This window comes from Vollenhovia emeryi, unplaced genomic scaffold (assembly GCF_000949405.1).
Source record: "Vollenhovia emeryi isolate VEMERY1.0 unplaced genomic scaffold, V.emery_V1.0 DF939142.1, whole genome shotgun sequence".
Taxonomy (NCBI): Eukaryota; Metazoa; Arthropoda; class Insecta; order Hymenoptera; family Formicidae; genus Vollenhovia; species Vollenhovia emeryi.
Window position 1 is genome coordinate 1,966,107 of NW_011967224.1, and position 15,747 is coordinate 1,981,853.

General features: G+C 46.1%; 1 protein-coding gene across 2 annotated transcripts in view; it reads left to right on the top strand.

Moving 5' to 3' along the window:
* Window positions 1-15,747, top strand: part of LOC105566866 — a 78,800-nt gene that overhangs the window by 26,259 nt on the left and 36,794 nt on the right. For both annotated transcript variants that reach the window (XM_012021236.1, XM_012021237.1), the window contains exons 2-4: window positions 4,298-4,367; window positions 6,525-6,973; window positions 7,066-7,360. In XM_012021236.1, coding sequence (XP_011876626.1) covers window positions 4,337-4,367; window positions 6,525-6,973; window positions 7,066-7,360 — 775 coding nt within the window. In that variant the 5' untranslated portion in view covers window positions 4,298-4,336. The remainder of the gene's footprint in view (window positions 1-4,297; window positions 4,368-6,524; window positions 6,974-7,065; window positions 7,361-15,747) is intronic.

Below are 15,747 nucleotides of genomic sequence, written 5' to 3' on the forward strand. Positions count from 1 at the left end.
GAGTGCCACACGTGCAGAAAGAGTGCAGAAGCAGTTCTACAGTAATCCTTATTATACAACGGAAAAGTATTAAAAAAATATTAACTGCGCGAGAGAGAAGCCCGTGCTTTATCACCGACTCTCTTGAGAGTCCGCGGGATGTTGACTTTTGTCAAGTAAAAGTTTAATGGAAGGCCTTTGAATAATTACTCAATATCGAAATGAAGTTCTAGAAATTTCAATGAGTAATAAGAGCCTGTCCTTTGAATAAATTGTGAGCAGGTTTTAACAAAATTATAATTGTTTATTCAACTTTGCGTTATATTTAATATACATAACAATAACACTTGCTTGCCGTAACAATGCGCAATTGTATATCGCGATGATGTTTCGGGTATTCGGTGACATGAACGCGACAACACGACACTCCGGTATTTCGCGTCGTCGTTTCGGAGCACCTGGAGTCTAAGACTCGTCGCTGTGTATTTGGAGACGTGCGATTTGACATAAGTCGCGCCGGTATTATTCGGCGGCGAGCAGCGACTCGGTTTCCGGTCGTTCGTCTCAGCATGAGATAGACGATTAATATACATTTTAAGCCGTCAGTGGCGAATTTGAATAATCTCCTGGTATTCCGCAGCAGGCACTCCAGAAGCCGCGAGGCCCCTCCAGCCCGCCGGGGCCTGGCAACGTTACGTTCGAGTGTTTGACGAACGAACGCGTTACGTCGCCGACTTTTTTGTTTCCTCCTTCTGGCATCGGCATCAGCGTCGAGCTATGTCGAGTGGTAGCCCGCTCTCACGGACCCCAGCCGCTGTCTCGTACAATTTTATCCCGTCCCAACCTATCTCATTCCATTCGATGTGTCTCCTTCGTATAGATTTAGGTACGTAACTGATCGATCTTAAACCCTTCGTTCTCCCAATATCTGCTTACCCTGAATCGCTACGATTAAATCGAAATCGCGCACTCGCACGCGGAAAGAAAACCGTGGCTACCGCAGCTAAAAACTGCACGCGGCAACGAAATTTCAGCTGTAAAATATGCACAGCTCAGATTTAGTTGCGATAGCTAAATATTTGGCTACTGCGCCTATTCAGGTGCGACAGCAAACCGTTCGCCGTGCTTTGGAAATTAATATTTGTGGCAGAAAAATATTTGTAGCAAACCGTGATTAGCTACGGTAGCGAAGATTTTCTTACGTTTTAACAAGTTTCACTGCCATTTCTAACGCAAATGTATACGTGCGCAAATTCGAAAGAAAAACACAACCACTAAACTCCACACGCCACGGAGCTGTAATGACTGTAAGTGTCTTAATTATCGTGAGATGCCCGCATTCCGTAGTTTCTTTTCCTTTAAGTCGATCGCCGGTTTAGATTCACGAGCATCACCGATGCGTGACGCGTCCTCATTAGCAAGCGGTTTGCAAGCGTTTCTGTAATTACGTGAAACACGGCTTCTCAATATGCATTATGCCTATCGCCGGGAGTTCACAAGGCAATTTGTCGAACGTTCTTTTGCAAGTTCGTAATTTAACAGGCGTTTAATAAGCGCGCTTCTCTCCACCATTCTTGCAGCACTTTTTATTCCAATTTACTTACCGGCGACGGCGCTCATCACGCTAAGGAAAGAAGACAGGATAGAATTCCAAGCTTTCTTGGAATGGCGCGTCACCGTCTTCAGTCCCTTTCGGTCGACTTTCGGTAACTTCGGATCTGGTATCTCGAGTATTTAGGCCAAGGTTCAGGAATTTTAAAAATCCGCCGAGAACACAGACGATCTTCTTGTCGTACGCGCATGATACAACAATGGAATCGAGAGAACAATAGACTTTTCAAGGGGTGAAACTTTGCGCTCTGTCCACCAGTTTAAAGTTAAATCCATCGATAATTCGCAGCTCTCGCTTATTGCCAGAGGGCGACCGAGACCGATTCCTCGTTTGAGCCAGAGCCAATTAAAAGGAAGGGGTCGGCGAGAATGAAGTTTGTTCGCGCAAAATTCAATTCGCGATTCTCGCGACGAAAAGATCGTTAGGTCCCCGACGAATGTACGCGGGGATGAGAGGTAAACGGGACGAAGGCTTTCGTTGACGGTCGATCGCGAACACTGCGATTCGACGATTTCGGTGCACGTGCGCATAGGTGTGCGTGCGTTCGTGCGTGCGCGCGTGCTGCTTGCACGTACAGAGAGGGTGATAATGTATTCAAGGTCCGCCCCGCGAGCCGCATGGTGGGGTGAAACGGGGCGGCCCGCGCGCTATAGGTACTGTAACAGATGTTAATTATCCCTTCTGTATAGCCGGCGAAAAAAGGAGCTCGCTCGCGCTCCTTCCTCGCGGGCACTCGGACATATCGTCCCGATCGTACGCGCTGCGCATCCCCGCTCGTCGCCGGCCGGCAGCGCGTATATTCTCGCGGCTACGCCTAACGCGCTCGCGCCAATCGGAGGGCGCGCTCGACTTCGACCGACCCTACTTGCGATTATTCGCACAGATCTTTCTGCTTAAATCTGTAGATCCGTCGATGAGCCGATGCGCCGCGGCGCGAGATGGCAGTAACAATGGCCAGGAACACATCGCGATGGAATCGCGAAAGTTGCACACCCCGGCGTTTCGTGTGTGCGCGCAATGAGATAAAAGACGATATTATTGCGTTATTCTTACATTGTTTTTTATCATTGGAAGATTAAGGCATCATTGGCTGCGCGTACTTGCACAATGATGCCGATTTATCAAGGTTTGAATTTTGCGAACAAACGCGCGTGTCTTTCGAGACGATTTCCTCGTTGACACCGCGGACAAGCGTCAGTCGACACGGTAGCGGACTCGGGGTAGCGGGGGTTGATCTTTCGAGGACCGGTTGGTTACCGGTCTGAATAGCGGTCTGTCGTGCGAGCGACGCGCAACACAATTTGCGCCTTGATCGAGGAGGCAATAGAAAGCCCTCGTACATCAAGCGTGATCGGTACGACAGGTTGGAATTACGGCGCGTGTCGCCGATCCGCGTCGATTCGATGGTCCCCGCGGGATGGGGTTTCTCTATTTAAAGGTTAATTATTTACGACTCGGCTCATTAGCCCGTCGTGATCGGCAATTATCATCGCAGCCGCGACTTCTGCGGCGTGCCTTATCGCCTTGGCGATCGCCGGGTTTAAGCATCGTTAAGGCGCCGTATGCACGATGCATCCTAACGATTCGCGTTTAAATAAGAAATTCCGTCGTCGGGACACGCTGTTCTTTCCGCGTGAGCGACAACGATTAAACGCGACATTAATAAAAGACGAACCGCGCTCGATGAGCGAGCTACCCATCTCTCGCGACGGGTTCCTGAAGGATGCGGTCCAGCATCGGGCCGGGGTCAAACCCTCGGGCCAAAAAAGGCAAACCGCCATACGTAGGCGATCGGGCGACGAACGGCCACGACGACGGCGGCGGCGGCGGCGGCGGCGGCAGAAGCGGGTAAGAAGTCATTTTCCAACGGATTGAAATTCCATTCTGCCGTTTCTCATTGCGAGAGAGCCAAACCCGAGAGCCGTAAGACCATGAAATGACAGTTAGTGCGAGTATAACCCTAGCGAGATAAACCCTTTCGATTGGTCGGACGTTAATGTGCTTATCACGCCGCCTGCGCTCCACGTCCTTTTATTGTTTCTCTCTCATTTCTCTCTCTCTTTTTTCGCTTCGTCGGCCGTTTCCCCTCTCCCCCGTGTCCTCTCTCTCCTGTCGCGCGTTCGCAATCTCTCCCTTTCTTTCCTCATCTCTCTCTCCTTCGGCGTACCGTTTGCCGCCGTGCGACACGACAGCGTGTAATGGGCTTAAAGGTCTGCATTCCAATAACCGAGAAACGAATTGTCGTGCACTCGCGCGTTATCGCGCCAAGCCGGTCGCTCGAAAGTAGCAGCGCGAGACCAACACCAGCGCGGCGCTCGTATATCACCGCAGCTTTTGTTACTGTGACGTGCCTTTGTTTTCGCCTCGTTTTCGCGATTCTCTTACGTCGCTCCCTCCTCGAGCTTGGTACAGACTCAGAAACATCATCGGCGAGTCTATTGTCGAGGAACGAGTCGCGAACTTCATTCGCGATTAGGTTGATGAAACGCCTCGCGGACGGAGATTGCTTCGCGATAAATCGAAATCGATTCTTACCGCGGTAATTCCCTTCTAATCGAAAGTACGATATCTGCGCGTCCCGCGCATCAGAAGGCAGTGCCACTCCTCGCCGGTCGTTGCCACGTGTCAGCGAAACACGTGAGAAGCAAATTCGCGAGACAGACCGGCCCAAGTACGAACTGGAGATCATTTCGCGCTTTCTTTCAGGATGCGGTGAGCAGCCGGCTGATCCGTGAGGGGTTCGAGATGTCCGCCGTAACCAGCCCGTATGGCCCCGGTAAGACACTTTCCGTCAAAGTCGATAGTTGAACGCTAAGAGCCGGTCTACAGTGAGGTGTTGGTCGTTAGTCAGAAGTCAGAACCTATGTGTCGGTCCTCTTTTTCTTCCACCCAGAAAGGAAAAGGATAGTTCCGACTTCTGACTAACGACTAACAACTCATTGTATACCAAACGTAACAGATTCGTGTTCTATGTGAAATATCTACACGGAAAGACCGGCTAAGGCAAAGATAATTAAACTTAAAATGTCAGTGTTTTCATGACCACACCTGGCATTTTTAATAATACAGACAATTTATTGCGAAAAATATTACCTCAGCCAGGCGGGCGTCTAGAGTGTAAGGAGGTCCAGGTTCAAACCCTGGCCGAGGTAATATTTTTCGCAATAAATTTTCTGCATTATTAAAAATGCCAGGTATGGTCAAGGAAACACTGACGTTGTCAATTATCGCTGGCGACATTGAAGAATTCTTATTAGTAAAATTAAAATGTTGCCGTATAAACAGTATGGGCGCATCTACATTGTTTCGTGTTGCAGCATTCACTAGGTTTGCTGCACAAAACGCATATGGTTGTCTCCACGACTTATCATACCAGTGTGGGTGTGACAACCACAGATATAGCTGTCCCAAATATTATTATACTATTTATTGGGGTTGTGCCAACCCTAATTAGACATGTGGCAACCATATCGGTCTCTCCGTGTAATCATGATAAGTTTATTTCAAATTTACGAGGCGTTTTACATAGAATCGTCAAACCTTTCAGATTTTTAGTGACTTTAACAATAGTCTACACTGAAAAAATAATTTCGCTACCGTAAGCTAATCGTGGTTTGCTAAAAATATTTTGCTGCCTTAACTATAAAGTTCTAAACCGCAGCGAACGGTTTGCTGTCGCACCTGATACAATAGTTTCAGTAACAAAATATTTAACTGGCACGGCTAAGTATTGGCTGTCCATGTTTTACAACTGAAATTTAATTGCCGCGTGCAGTTTTTAGCTACGGCAGCTGCATTTTTCTTTCCGTGTAGATTACAAAACCGCGAATGTGATTTGTACGCTTTGCTTATGAAACGTTGGAGTCAAGAGAGGACCCTTGCTGTGCCATTACCCAGATAGCACACTTAGTTCTATGAATATTCTTCTGGAGTGCAAATATTCTTAATTTCAGAATATTCCAATCGAATATTTTACAAATATATATAGATTATTACAATTATAGAAATCACATATTCATAACAAAGAAGAACGTTTTTAGAATATACGTCGAGAATGTCTTTGGAATATTCGATCAGAATAATTTTTTAATATTCATCGAGTTTATGTATTGCACATTGTTTATTATTCAATACACTCATCTTATGCAAAAGGCAGTGAAACCTGTGATCATACCATATATAACCGACACGCTATATTCGATTATTCTATTCACATTCGAGATAGATTTATAGTGCCAGTCGAGTGTTCCACGAACATAAGATAAATATATAAGAATGACTATGGAATATTCCAAATATTCTTGAAGAATATTCCTAAAATGTTCGTAGGAATGTCTTGTGCTATCTGGGTATATTGTTACCGACAATTCTCCGTTTTTGCGCTAAGAAATCGTCTTACGTGAACCACAAAGCGATCGTTTCGGCATATCTGACAATAAGCGAAAGCAGCGGAATGTCGCGTCACGGGCACACGAATCGCGGGATTAATTTTATGAAACTATCGCGCGTACGCCGCACCGCCGACGTTCCGAGAAGAAGCGTCTGCTTAGCGTCCGAGTTCGCAGGATTGTAATTGACGCTAAAAGTTGATATCTATTAACTGTGATATGAGAAACGAGCGACGCGCTGCGCGGCATCGCCTTGAAACGCCGCGGCATTTGTTACGCGGAATTAGTGACTATTGTCGCCTCTACCTTCGCGATGCAAATCCCGAGATACCATTGCTCGTTCAGAGATTGTCTTTACTCGCACTTGACATTCCTAAGTTATTGGAGAGACCGACGGATGTAAAAATGAGGCGAAAAACAGCTTGAGATCGGACTCGCTTGGCTCTTGCGCGCACGCCATTAGCGTCGGTTGAGAAATGAAACGATAGGATTATGGCGGTTTATCTAAACAAGACGACGATCGAGTGAATTTCATCTTTCATCAGCGGAGATGCTTTCCGACTCGGTCTACAACTACGCGACGACCCGACGGGGCGCCACCGATCAGGACAGCGACTCCCAGTACGAGGCCCAGGCCCAGTTGCAGATCACCAGCAGCATCCAGAGCAAGCCGCGGAACAAGCGAAAAAATTTCAAGCCCATAAGCAGCCGGATGGCGGAGGTATCCGACGAATCCGAGAGAGACGACGACGAACCGGAGGTCGTGGAGGAGAGTTCCAGCGAGATCCTCGAGTACGAAAGGAAAACGATGTTGCTGCCGGCCGAGGAGAGGTCGAAGCAACGATTAAACAATAACGAGGCCAGTCCAATGGATCTCTCGGTCGCCACCAGACCGCCGTCCTCCGAGGCCGACGACGATAGCGCGGACTCTCTCAGGCATAAGTTCATTCTCGAGCAGCTGAGGTCGCAGAAGTTTTACTCCCCCGGTACAGAGGTAAGTTGCGATCGACCGATCCTTGCTATTCGATTTCATTCGTTTAACGCGAGCTGTTGTTGGATTTGTTCTCGGATGTCTACGGTACCCAGGCGAGGAGTCCAAACTCCGATTCATCGGATAGAAGCGGGAGCGGCGTCCTGGATGCGGAGTCGTCTCGCTTGGACGACCAGGACACCCAATTCGAAGATGAACGGGGCAACGACGTCGACGGCGAAGTTGAGATTGAAGAGCGGAAGCCCTTCGAGGGCATGAGAGAGTACGCGGAGTCGACGATGCAAGAACTTCTGGCAATCTACGGGCTGGCAGGGGGCGAACTTGCGAAATCGGTCAGCAGGCAACTACCGCCCACGTTTCTCAACCCGAATGTTGGCCAGCAAGCTCAAGGTAAGGGACCTTCCAAAATTTTACCATTTACATTCAACCGACTAATTGAATAATTTGAAAATTTCCCCATCACTACGTAAAGTTACGCTCCAAGTTTCGATCGACTTGTGACAGTTGTTTCAAGTGCCATCGCCACTCTGGAAATTAAGATGGACGATTACGATTTTGGATGGTTATTAAACCGGTATTGTCGAGTCGCATTGTTAGGCTCGCCCGCATTGTCACTCGACGAAGTTGCGACGGAATAGATGGGTCAGAATACACGGATTGGCATCAGATTCGGGTTGGCGTGGGATTGATCGTTGGCCGCAACTGGTCGACATTCGCGATCGAGCTTGGCCGAGTATCAATTCCATGCTTCGCTTGCCGCGAGAGTTATCGATCGACGGAATTCCGACGTTGTCGTCGCGTTTTTGACGGACCGAATTATGTCGAATTCATCTCGAGGTGACGAGGAAAAAAAATGGAAACGGATTGATATTCGCGACAAACGTGGGCGTGGTGTTCCTCGGATGATTTGTCGAGTCTGCTGACCGCCGCGCTGGTAGCCGCGATCATCGTTCGATACAACGTGAATTAGAAGCCTCCGCCGAGCAGTGGCGGTTACGTCAGCCGGCATCGCGATAAACGAATGCACTTCTCGCGATATATGTGTGCTCGAGGATGGGGACTCGCGTAGAGAGCCGGGGCGGCTTTCGGCCGGGACTGTACGTGCACCAGAACAGAATGTGGCACTTACATATTGCCGGTGCATCGCATATGTGCGCACGTGAATATGTGATGGCTCTCGCAAGATGGCCGACTTATAACTCATAAAGTCGGTCGGTCCCGACTGTGCGCTAAGCGTCGACCGCCCGACCCGCGATCGATGGATGCCTTCGAGATCAGCCAGCGTCATCGTTTCCCGTTGCGCGCGGCGACCAGCGTGGGTTGACGCTCTCGAGAATTCCCTGCGGTCCGGAATTCTGAAGTCGCCTTAACTCACGCGCGCGCGCGCTCTCTTTCTCTCTCTCTCTCTCTCTCGTCACCTTCTCTCGAACGCGAATTATTTGCTCTACGAAAATAGTTTTTGATACGCGTATCCCGGAACCTTGATTGGAACGAAGGACGAAATGCTGACACGCAGAATGTTGACGGGATTACAAATTAATTTATTTCTTTTGACCGGTGATTCTGTTGAAGGCAGCTACAACAGCGTACGAATATATGGTTCTCGATTAATAATCCAACTCGCGGACATTTCGAAACAAGCGTCAACTGTCTGATATTATAATCTGATAATATAAAATTTGTTATCTTATATTTGAGAATAAAGAAGTGAAAAGTCTGTCATTGCCGCGTCTTCCAACTGGTCACCACCTACGTGCAGGTGACGAGGAACAAAAGTCGGAGCATCTCGCGATACCACGTATCGTCGCAATTAATACAAAGAAATCTCGTGTAATTTATCATATAAAAGATCTTATTGCGGCAACGTGTCATCCTAGCCACGACACGTTAGATAACGAGAAAAAAAAGGACGATACTTCTCGGACGAGCGTCATCCGTCTCTGCGAATCACGCCTTGACGAGCTGACAAACAGACGTGTTGCGTATTTGTTTCTGAAAATATCACATTATATCGCGTCAACTTTGATGAAATATCTTAGAGGTACATTTACTGCCTGGGAAGATCCGTGACGTGACTGTTCTCTTTCTCGCGCTAGTTAAAAGTTACGCCTTCGACCTAGAAATCCTATGTTTCTAAACTTTTGTTACGAGCCAACCGAATCAATCCTTCGCCGGGACTTTCCGTCCAGTTAATCGCTCCATTTCATGGCGCCGCGATATTAATGCGATACACCGAGGGCACAGAAAAGGTGTGTACTACTGTCGTGCTGAGCGAGCGGGGGAGCGATAATCTGACGCGAAGAAAAGCAGAAAACTCACCTCTATCCACGCGAGTGGAAGAGAGACGGGTACTTCGGAAGGATCGAAGGGTGGGGTCCGATGAGGGGTGAAGAGAGAGAGAGATGCCTCCGTGAACCCATTAATCATTCTACCCGGATAAAAGGCAGTAAGGATGAAAAGAGAAGACGGACAGTCAGACGGACAACGGGCAGGCACGCAGCAGACGCTGGAAGGAGCGGATAGAAGAAAGAGAAAGAGGAGAGGCCTTTCCTCTTTCTCCGTCCGCTTCCTCTCTCGCGAGCGTGAGCGCGAGCGCGCAGCATCATTTTTTATTTTTGTCCTTTTCGAAATTCGTCGGACGCCTCGCCATTGTCAGGGCCCGCGGAGACTTTCGAGAGACAGGCCTCCTCCCCGGGGCCTCCAGGCGTCGTTCCGTCGCACGGGACCAGATTCATTAACTGATAGCACATGATTCCCCCGGCTCGATTACGTTTTTTAACGATATCCGTCCGCAGCGCCGAGTCGGAAGAATGATCATCGAATGCCACCCGTCGGGCGAGAAAATCCGCTCCGTCCTCGAAATCGGCTTGGACCGACCGATCGACGAGGCTATCTCTTTCTCTCTATGTATAGATCGTCATCCAATTTAGCGAGACTTTAAAAAGCAATCGACGTTATAGCGGATGATTATCTACTTGAGAAGACACACACGTGTCTAGCCAAGGAGAAAGAGAAAAGGAATTCTAGAACACGAAACTCTTTAGTTTCTTTCCAAATCTCTATCCTTGCGTGCTGCAAATCTCTTTGACGAAAATAGAAAAGCGAACCTTTTTCTCGTACTTGGTCGGAAAAAGAAACGGCCGCTGCGAATCCTTCGTTAAGAAACGTCGGATTCAAGAAGCTAATTCGACTGCTATTCAACGAATCTGTCGCGTCTACTGGCCGGGTTTAATTCGTGACGTTGGTAGCGAGGAAAGGAACGGCGAATCGATGGTATTAAGAAGAGGGGATCGGCGGGGGAAGTCTGGATCAGCCTGGTTACGAGCTTTTATGTCTCCGAGCGCGTATGAGTTAGGTACGATGGTCCCCGTGGACAAATCGTTGCGAGATCGAAATCGGAGCTTCCTCCTTGAAAGCGGACAAAGAGCCCCCTTCTTGGTTGACGAGAGGCGTTAAGGATCTCAGGTGGTCGGCCAGTCGTTGAATCGACAATTGTGATGTTTCTTGATGAAAATTGTGCAAGTAGAAAACGGAAAAATTGGAAGAAAAAAGTTGTACAAAAGCTACGAGAACAAGTTGCGTCAGTTGTCACCTTTATTTTTCTTCTTAGACTTTCTAAATTATTTATATTGCGCGCGAGTAGCGATATTTCTTATCATTTTCTATTTTAGCAGATATTCACGATAATGTGTGAAATACATATCTCGCACTCGGCCGAGAATATTTTCTGTCGCGAAAAGTGGTAGAAGAAGAAGAAGGTGTAGAGAGAGAGACCAACGAATCTTGCGAGACGTTGATCGTCGCTGAATTCCCTCGGTGCGACGAGATCGTGAAACGTTTTATGAAAGCTTTTATGAAAGGCTTTACGAGCCATGGACTGAACTGGGGCCCCGAGTTCGCTTCTGCTACACACGTGCTGTCACGGCGACGAGCCCCCCCCCCCCCTGAAACCCCGCGGGGCCCTATTCTCATCCTCCACCTCTCTTTATCTTTCCCTCTTCGCGCGGCTTCGCAACGAGCCGCGCTTTCTCTATCGATCCTCGAAAGTGCCTCGTTTTTCATCATCATCATATCCGTCGTCGATACCTCGTCTCTCGCCCGATCGCGTCTTTCTCTCTTTTCTTCCTTTCCTTTTTTTCCCCGCACTCTCGTTCTTCTTGGATATATTTCATGGCTGGTATTTTCCTCGGCTGAAATTTTTTCGCGACATCGAAGGATGAAAGTTAGATTAACGTTTTGCAAGAGCACTGGAATGCAGATGTGATTTGCATAAGAAAACGAGCGAGGCGAGTCGGCCGCGTGAGTTTTCGTCTTCCCCATTTATCATCAATTTTCTTAAAGGCTCGCATTTTTCCACTGCCATTCGTACAACTATTGTCGCAGTCCGCGCCACGTTGATGTCCGCTTCCGGGTCAATTGGAACTCCTCAGCTTTTTTGTTCTCCAATTAAGTTCTGAGTCAGAGAGCAAAGGCAAGAGGGGGACGGTGAAGTTCTATTGACGTTGGACGCGGTACAGTCCTTGCAGTAGCCTGCGTTCGAGATGATTCTATGTAACTCTCGAACTTTTGTTTTTTTTTTTTTATAACGATCGACATCACCGCGATTGGAATCGTTAACGAGCTTGTCTGCGTCATGAGTCGATTATTTGCGAAGATTCAGAATTTTTCTCCGCGATTATAAATTGACGTATCGATGAACTTTAACACGGAGGCATCGACGAGCAGGAAAGCGTAGAACGATAATCAAGTTAAACCGCCGATTATAAGCAGTTATTATCCACGAGACTACATGTTTTTGCGAAATCATCTCGGATCGTCAAGTTGAAAATGTAAATTTGCAATTTTATTTTTCTATGAAACTAACACCGGGACCGAACGAGAAAAAGATCAGATTTAGATATTGTACATGTTGCGCGAGATCCTTCCCCATTCTCGTTCATTCTCCACGAGCGTTCTCCTTACTCTTTTTTTCCTCTACTCCTCGCGGCATCTTGTTTATTTTGCCCGTCAGCTCGCTGACACTTGGACATTCGTTTAAATTTAGAATTCAATAGGTTCCTTTTACCGGCCGTACTTTCGTGCCTTAACGGATTCCCCGCTCGCCGAAGATTATTTGTTTAATTCCAGCTCTACGTCGATCTCTCGCCGTTTCCCGGTCCCGCGTTTCTCGTCCTCGTCCAACGACTGTCAACCCGGAACTCGCTTCTTCTTCTTCTTCTTCTTCTTGTGCCATTGCTGTTTAACGCGTAACTATCTCGAGTGCGTTCCTCCTTCTTTCTTATAGACACTCTGAACAAACCGACGACAAACACCGTACGACATTACGCTTTTCAACGGTATCTTAATTATCATTCTCTTATCGACGGCCTTTAACAAAGAAATTATCTACGTTTTGTTCTTCCAATCGTAAATATATAAAGGTCCCTATTATAAGATAGGCTTCCAATATGAGATAGCAAGTTTTCGACATCCAACTTCAATCACAAATCGTTTTTCGCAACGATTACAATGAACGATCTAACAATGAATTTTCGATTAAACAGATTTTACTCCAACAGCAATAAATGCATAGTGGCACCAATAGACGATGCTTATGAATTTAGCAGAAACCCCGCTATCTCGTATAGGGGACTTTCCTCCAGATTTGTGTCAAGTGACTCTATTTCAAGATATTTGACCGAACAAACATGTACAGTGTATCGTTTAGTATTAAATTTTATCTTTTAATTTAATTTAAAATTAAAAAGGACACGATGCAATGTCGACATCATACAATAAATTTCCTAATAACATTAAATAATAGAATGGCACGATACTTTGCTTAGCGTGTGCCGTAATATTGTATTTAGTAAATTACTTATCACAGATCATTGCAAGCAGTGCGACATAAGCTTAATAATTTTTTGCAACATTTTAGCGATTACCAGCACTAACAAAGATGCTAAACATATTCGCTTTCTCAAAATGGAACTTTTCTCGACATGACCTGGCGCAAGGAATATCGCGGTGTAAGTGCATCGGTCGCTTTATTACTTTATTTCTCCGTGCATCTACTCACGCCGTGTCGGCGAGGTGTGAGTTTTACGGTCGTCTTTCTTTGTGCCATCCTCGCCGACGCAGCGCCGACGACAAGTAGTTCTCGTCGAATCAATGGATTGGGATCCAACAGACACTTCGCCGTCTCACCGCTTCCTCGATAATTTTATCTTTACGAGTACCGGTTTCGCACGCGCGTATCCCCGAGATTAGCCGTCGTTATATCCAAACACGAGAGAAATTCCGTATTTGTGAAAACCGCTTTTCTCTTATGAATCTGTAATTTTAAAACCTTTATTACAATCTAGTCATCTTTATGAGAAAGAAATATTTATTGCGCTAATTCTTATCATTTTAATACGGTTATTTTCCGTTAAGAAATTTATTTGATTCAATTTCATTCTAAAGAACATTTTACTTTTAAGAGATAAATTAAAAATGCATAATATTGATTTAATTTTTAATTTATTACATACTTAGAAGAGTCAAAATATATACATACGCCAGCGGCGAGGCGCTAGCAATAAATGATACTTATTAACGTTATAAATTTATGATTTCACTGAAATTATCGATTACATCAAAATTATTATTTCGTAGAGGACGAAAAAGAGATAAAAATTTTTCCCCCTTACGCGCGATACTTCTTTGCTCTCTTCACTCGCGATGTCAATAATCGAATGAAAAAGGCGACCTGCATTAGCATTTCCATGGAGACTCCATGGGCTTGATTAATTTTTCAAACGCTCCCACCTCCAGTTTCGTCGATGCGTGCGCTGAGATAGGGAAAGTCAGAGAAAGAAAGAGAAAGAGAGAGAGGAAAAAGATAGAGGGGCATCGTGGCCGAGAAGGCCCATTAGGCTTCACGGGCGCTGAGGCTCCGTGGGCCCCTTGTCAGTCTCCGAAAACCAGAAAGTCAGCTTGTCAAATTAATCACGGATGACCAATCCATCAGGAGGCATTCCTAGCCGAGGAGGATCTCCTTCGTCGTTGCTGTTGTCGTCGTCATCGTCGTCTTCGTCGTCGTCATAGCTGTCGTCTTTTTCCTTTTCATTATCAACTACGTGATGTTCGCCACATCACTTCTACAACTGGTTTCACCAACTCTCAAATTAATTTTATTTGCGACAATTAAAAATGCTTATTAATTATTCCCGACCGTGCGTATTAAGTACGCTTGTAATTAAACACCAACTCAAATTGATCTTAATTATCTGCGCTACGAATCTAAAACGTTATAAAAGAAGCGTAAAGTGCATTTGTTTGTGAGAAAATCGTAACGGGAATGCTCGAGAACGCGAGGGTGTCGATAACCCTTCGCACCCTTCGTGTCGGACACTGCTTTGATTTTGGAGCATCTTGAGAGGAGCTCAACTCGTGAAAAGACTGTGACGAACAAACGAGAAAATAAGAGCAGATTATCTCGTGGGAGTGCGGATACCCGAAAACACATGGCCGGTACAGTCCAGGAAAGAAACGCAATCAGCCCTGCATTTAACATTTATTTCGACGTGCATTCTCGAAAATATATCATTTTCTTTTTTTCTTTCTTCTTTTTACACGTTTTCGTCGCTCGATTCGCTCGTCACCGTTATTTATTTAAGTTCGCCCTGTATTTATTGCAGTCAATTGCCAAATTAATGGCCGGCAAGTCGACTTTAGAATCGATCTGTTCAACATAATCATTGCGTTATCCCCTTAACAGTTTCGAATAATCGGCTGTTTCTATTTCAATCTAATTATGTTTCGTTGACTAAATCTTTTTAAATCAAAGGCAAAATAGTGTTATAATTATTTAATTTTTTTTCTATAATACACAATCAATGATAAAGCGCGATAAAATACAAAATTTTCTTTACACACGATGAACATGAGATAAATACGTAAATGTAGCGAGCGAAATATTGCCGACTCTTATGAAGGGCTTAAAGAGAAATCGCGTTGCTCCGGGGCGACATTGCCAAATAAAGGGTTAAGGGCCATGCCGAATCTCAGGAGCCTTTTATCCGAGCCCGATGTGCCGGATGATGCAGGCGAGAGAAAAGACCCGCGGAAACCAGTTTGTTCAACCTAATACGGTGCCCGTGGCATTGGTGGTCTTAATGAACTTCTATTTCTTTCTCTCTCTCTCTTCCTATCATTTGTTTTCATTTGTCTTTTTCCCCCCACTCTTGGTTTCATTATCTACAGTCTCAAAGACTATAGATTTTCCGCGAGGTCATGATTTTCCCCTTGTCAAATGCGTCAGAAGAGAGCAAGTTGCGAAAGGTCGGAAGAAACCATTAAAGACAGCCCGGTTAAATATGACGGACGTTGCGCCAATTACATGCGACGTGTCCTACTTTTTACATCGATGACGAGGAGGTACGTTGCGATTTTTAGTCAACGAGTCTTCCTTGTGTAAATACGGTGAAGAACGTCACCGGAGAATTTTTGAACCTGCGTGTGTTTTTTTTTAATGTCTCGCGGGGCATTTTCTAATGTACGTAACGCACATAAACACATGAGAAAAAAAGCCAGCAGAAGGCGTTAAAGGTAGTTGCCTAATCTTAATATTTAATTTACATTCTGCGGTGGGACCACGTCGGTCAGAAAACGGGGTCTCGCGATCAAGAAGGTGAAGAAGATGGGATTCATGAAGAATGAGAGAGAGAGAGAGAGGGAGGGAGAATGAAAAGGAGAGAATGGCCGCGATAACCGATTCTCGAACTCATAAATTTTAAATTATGTCAAGCAAAAAG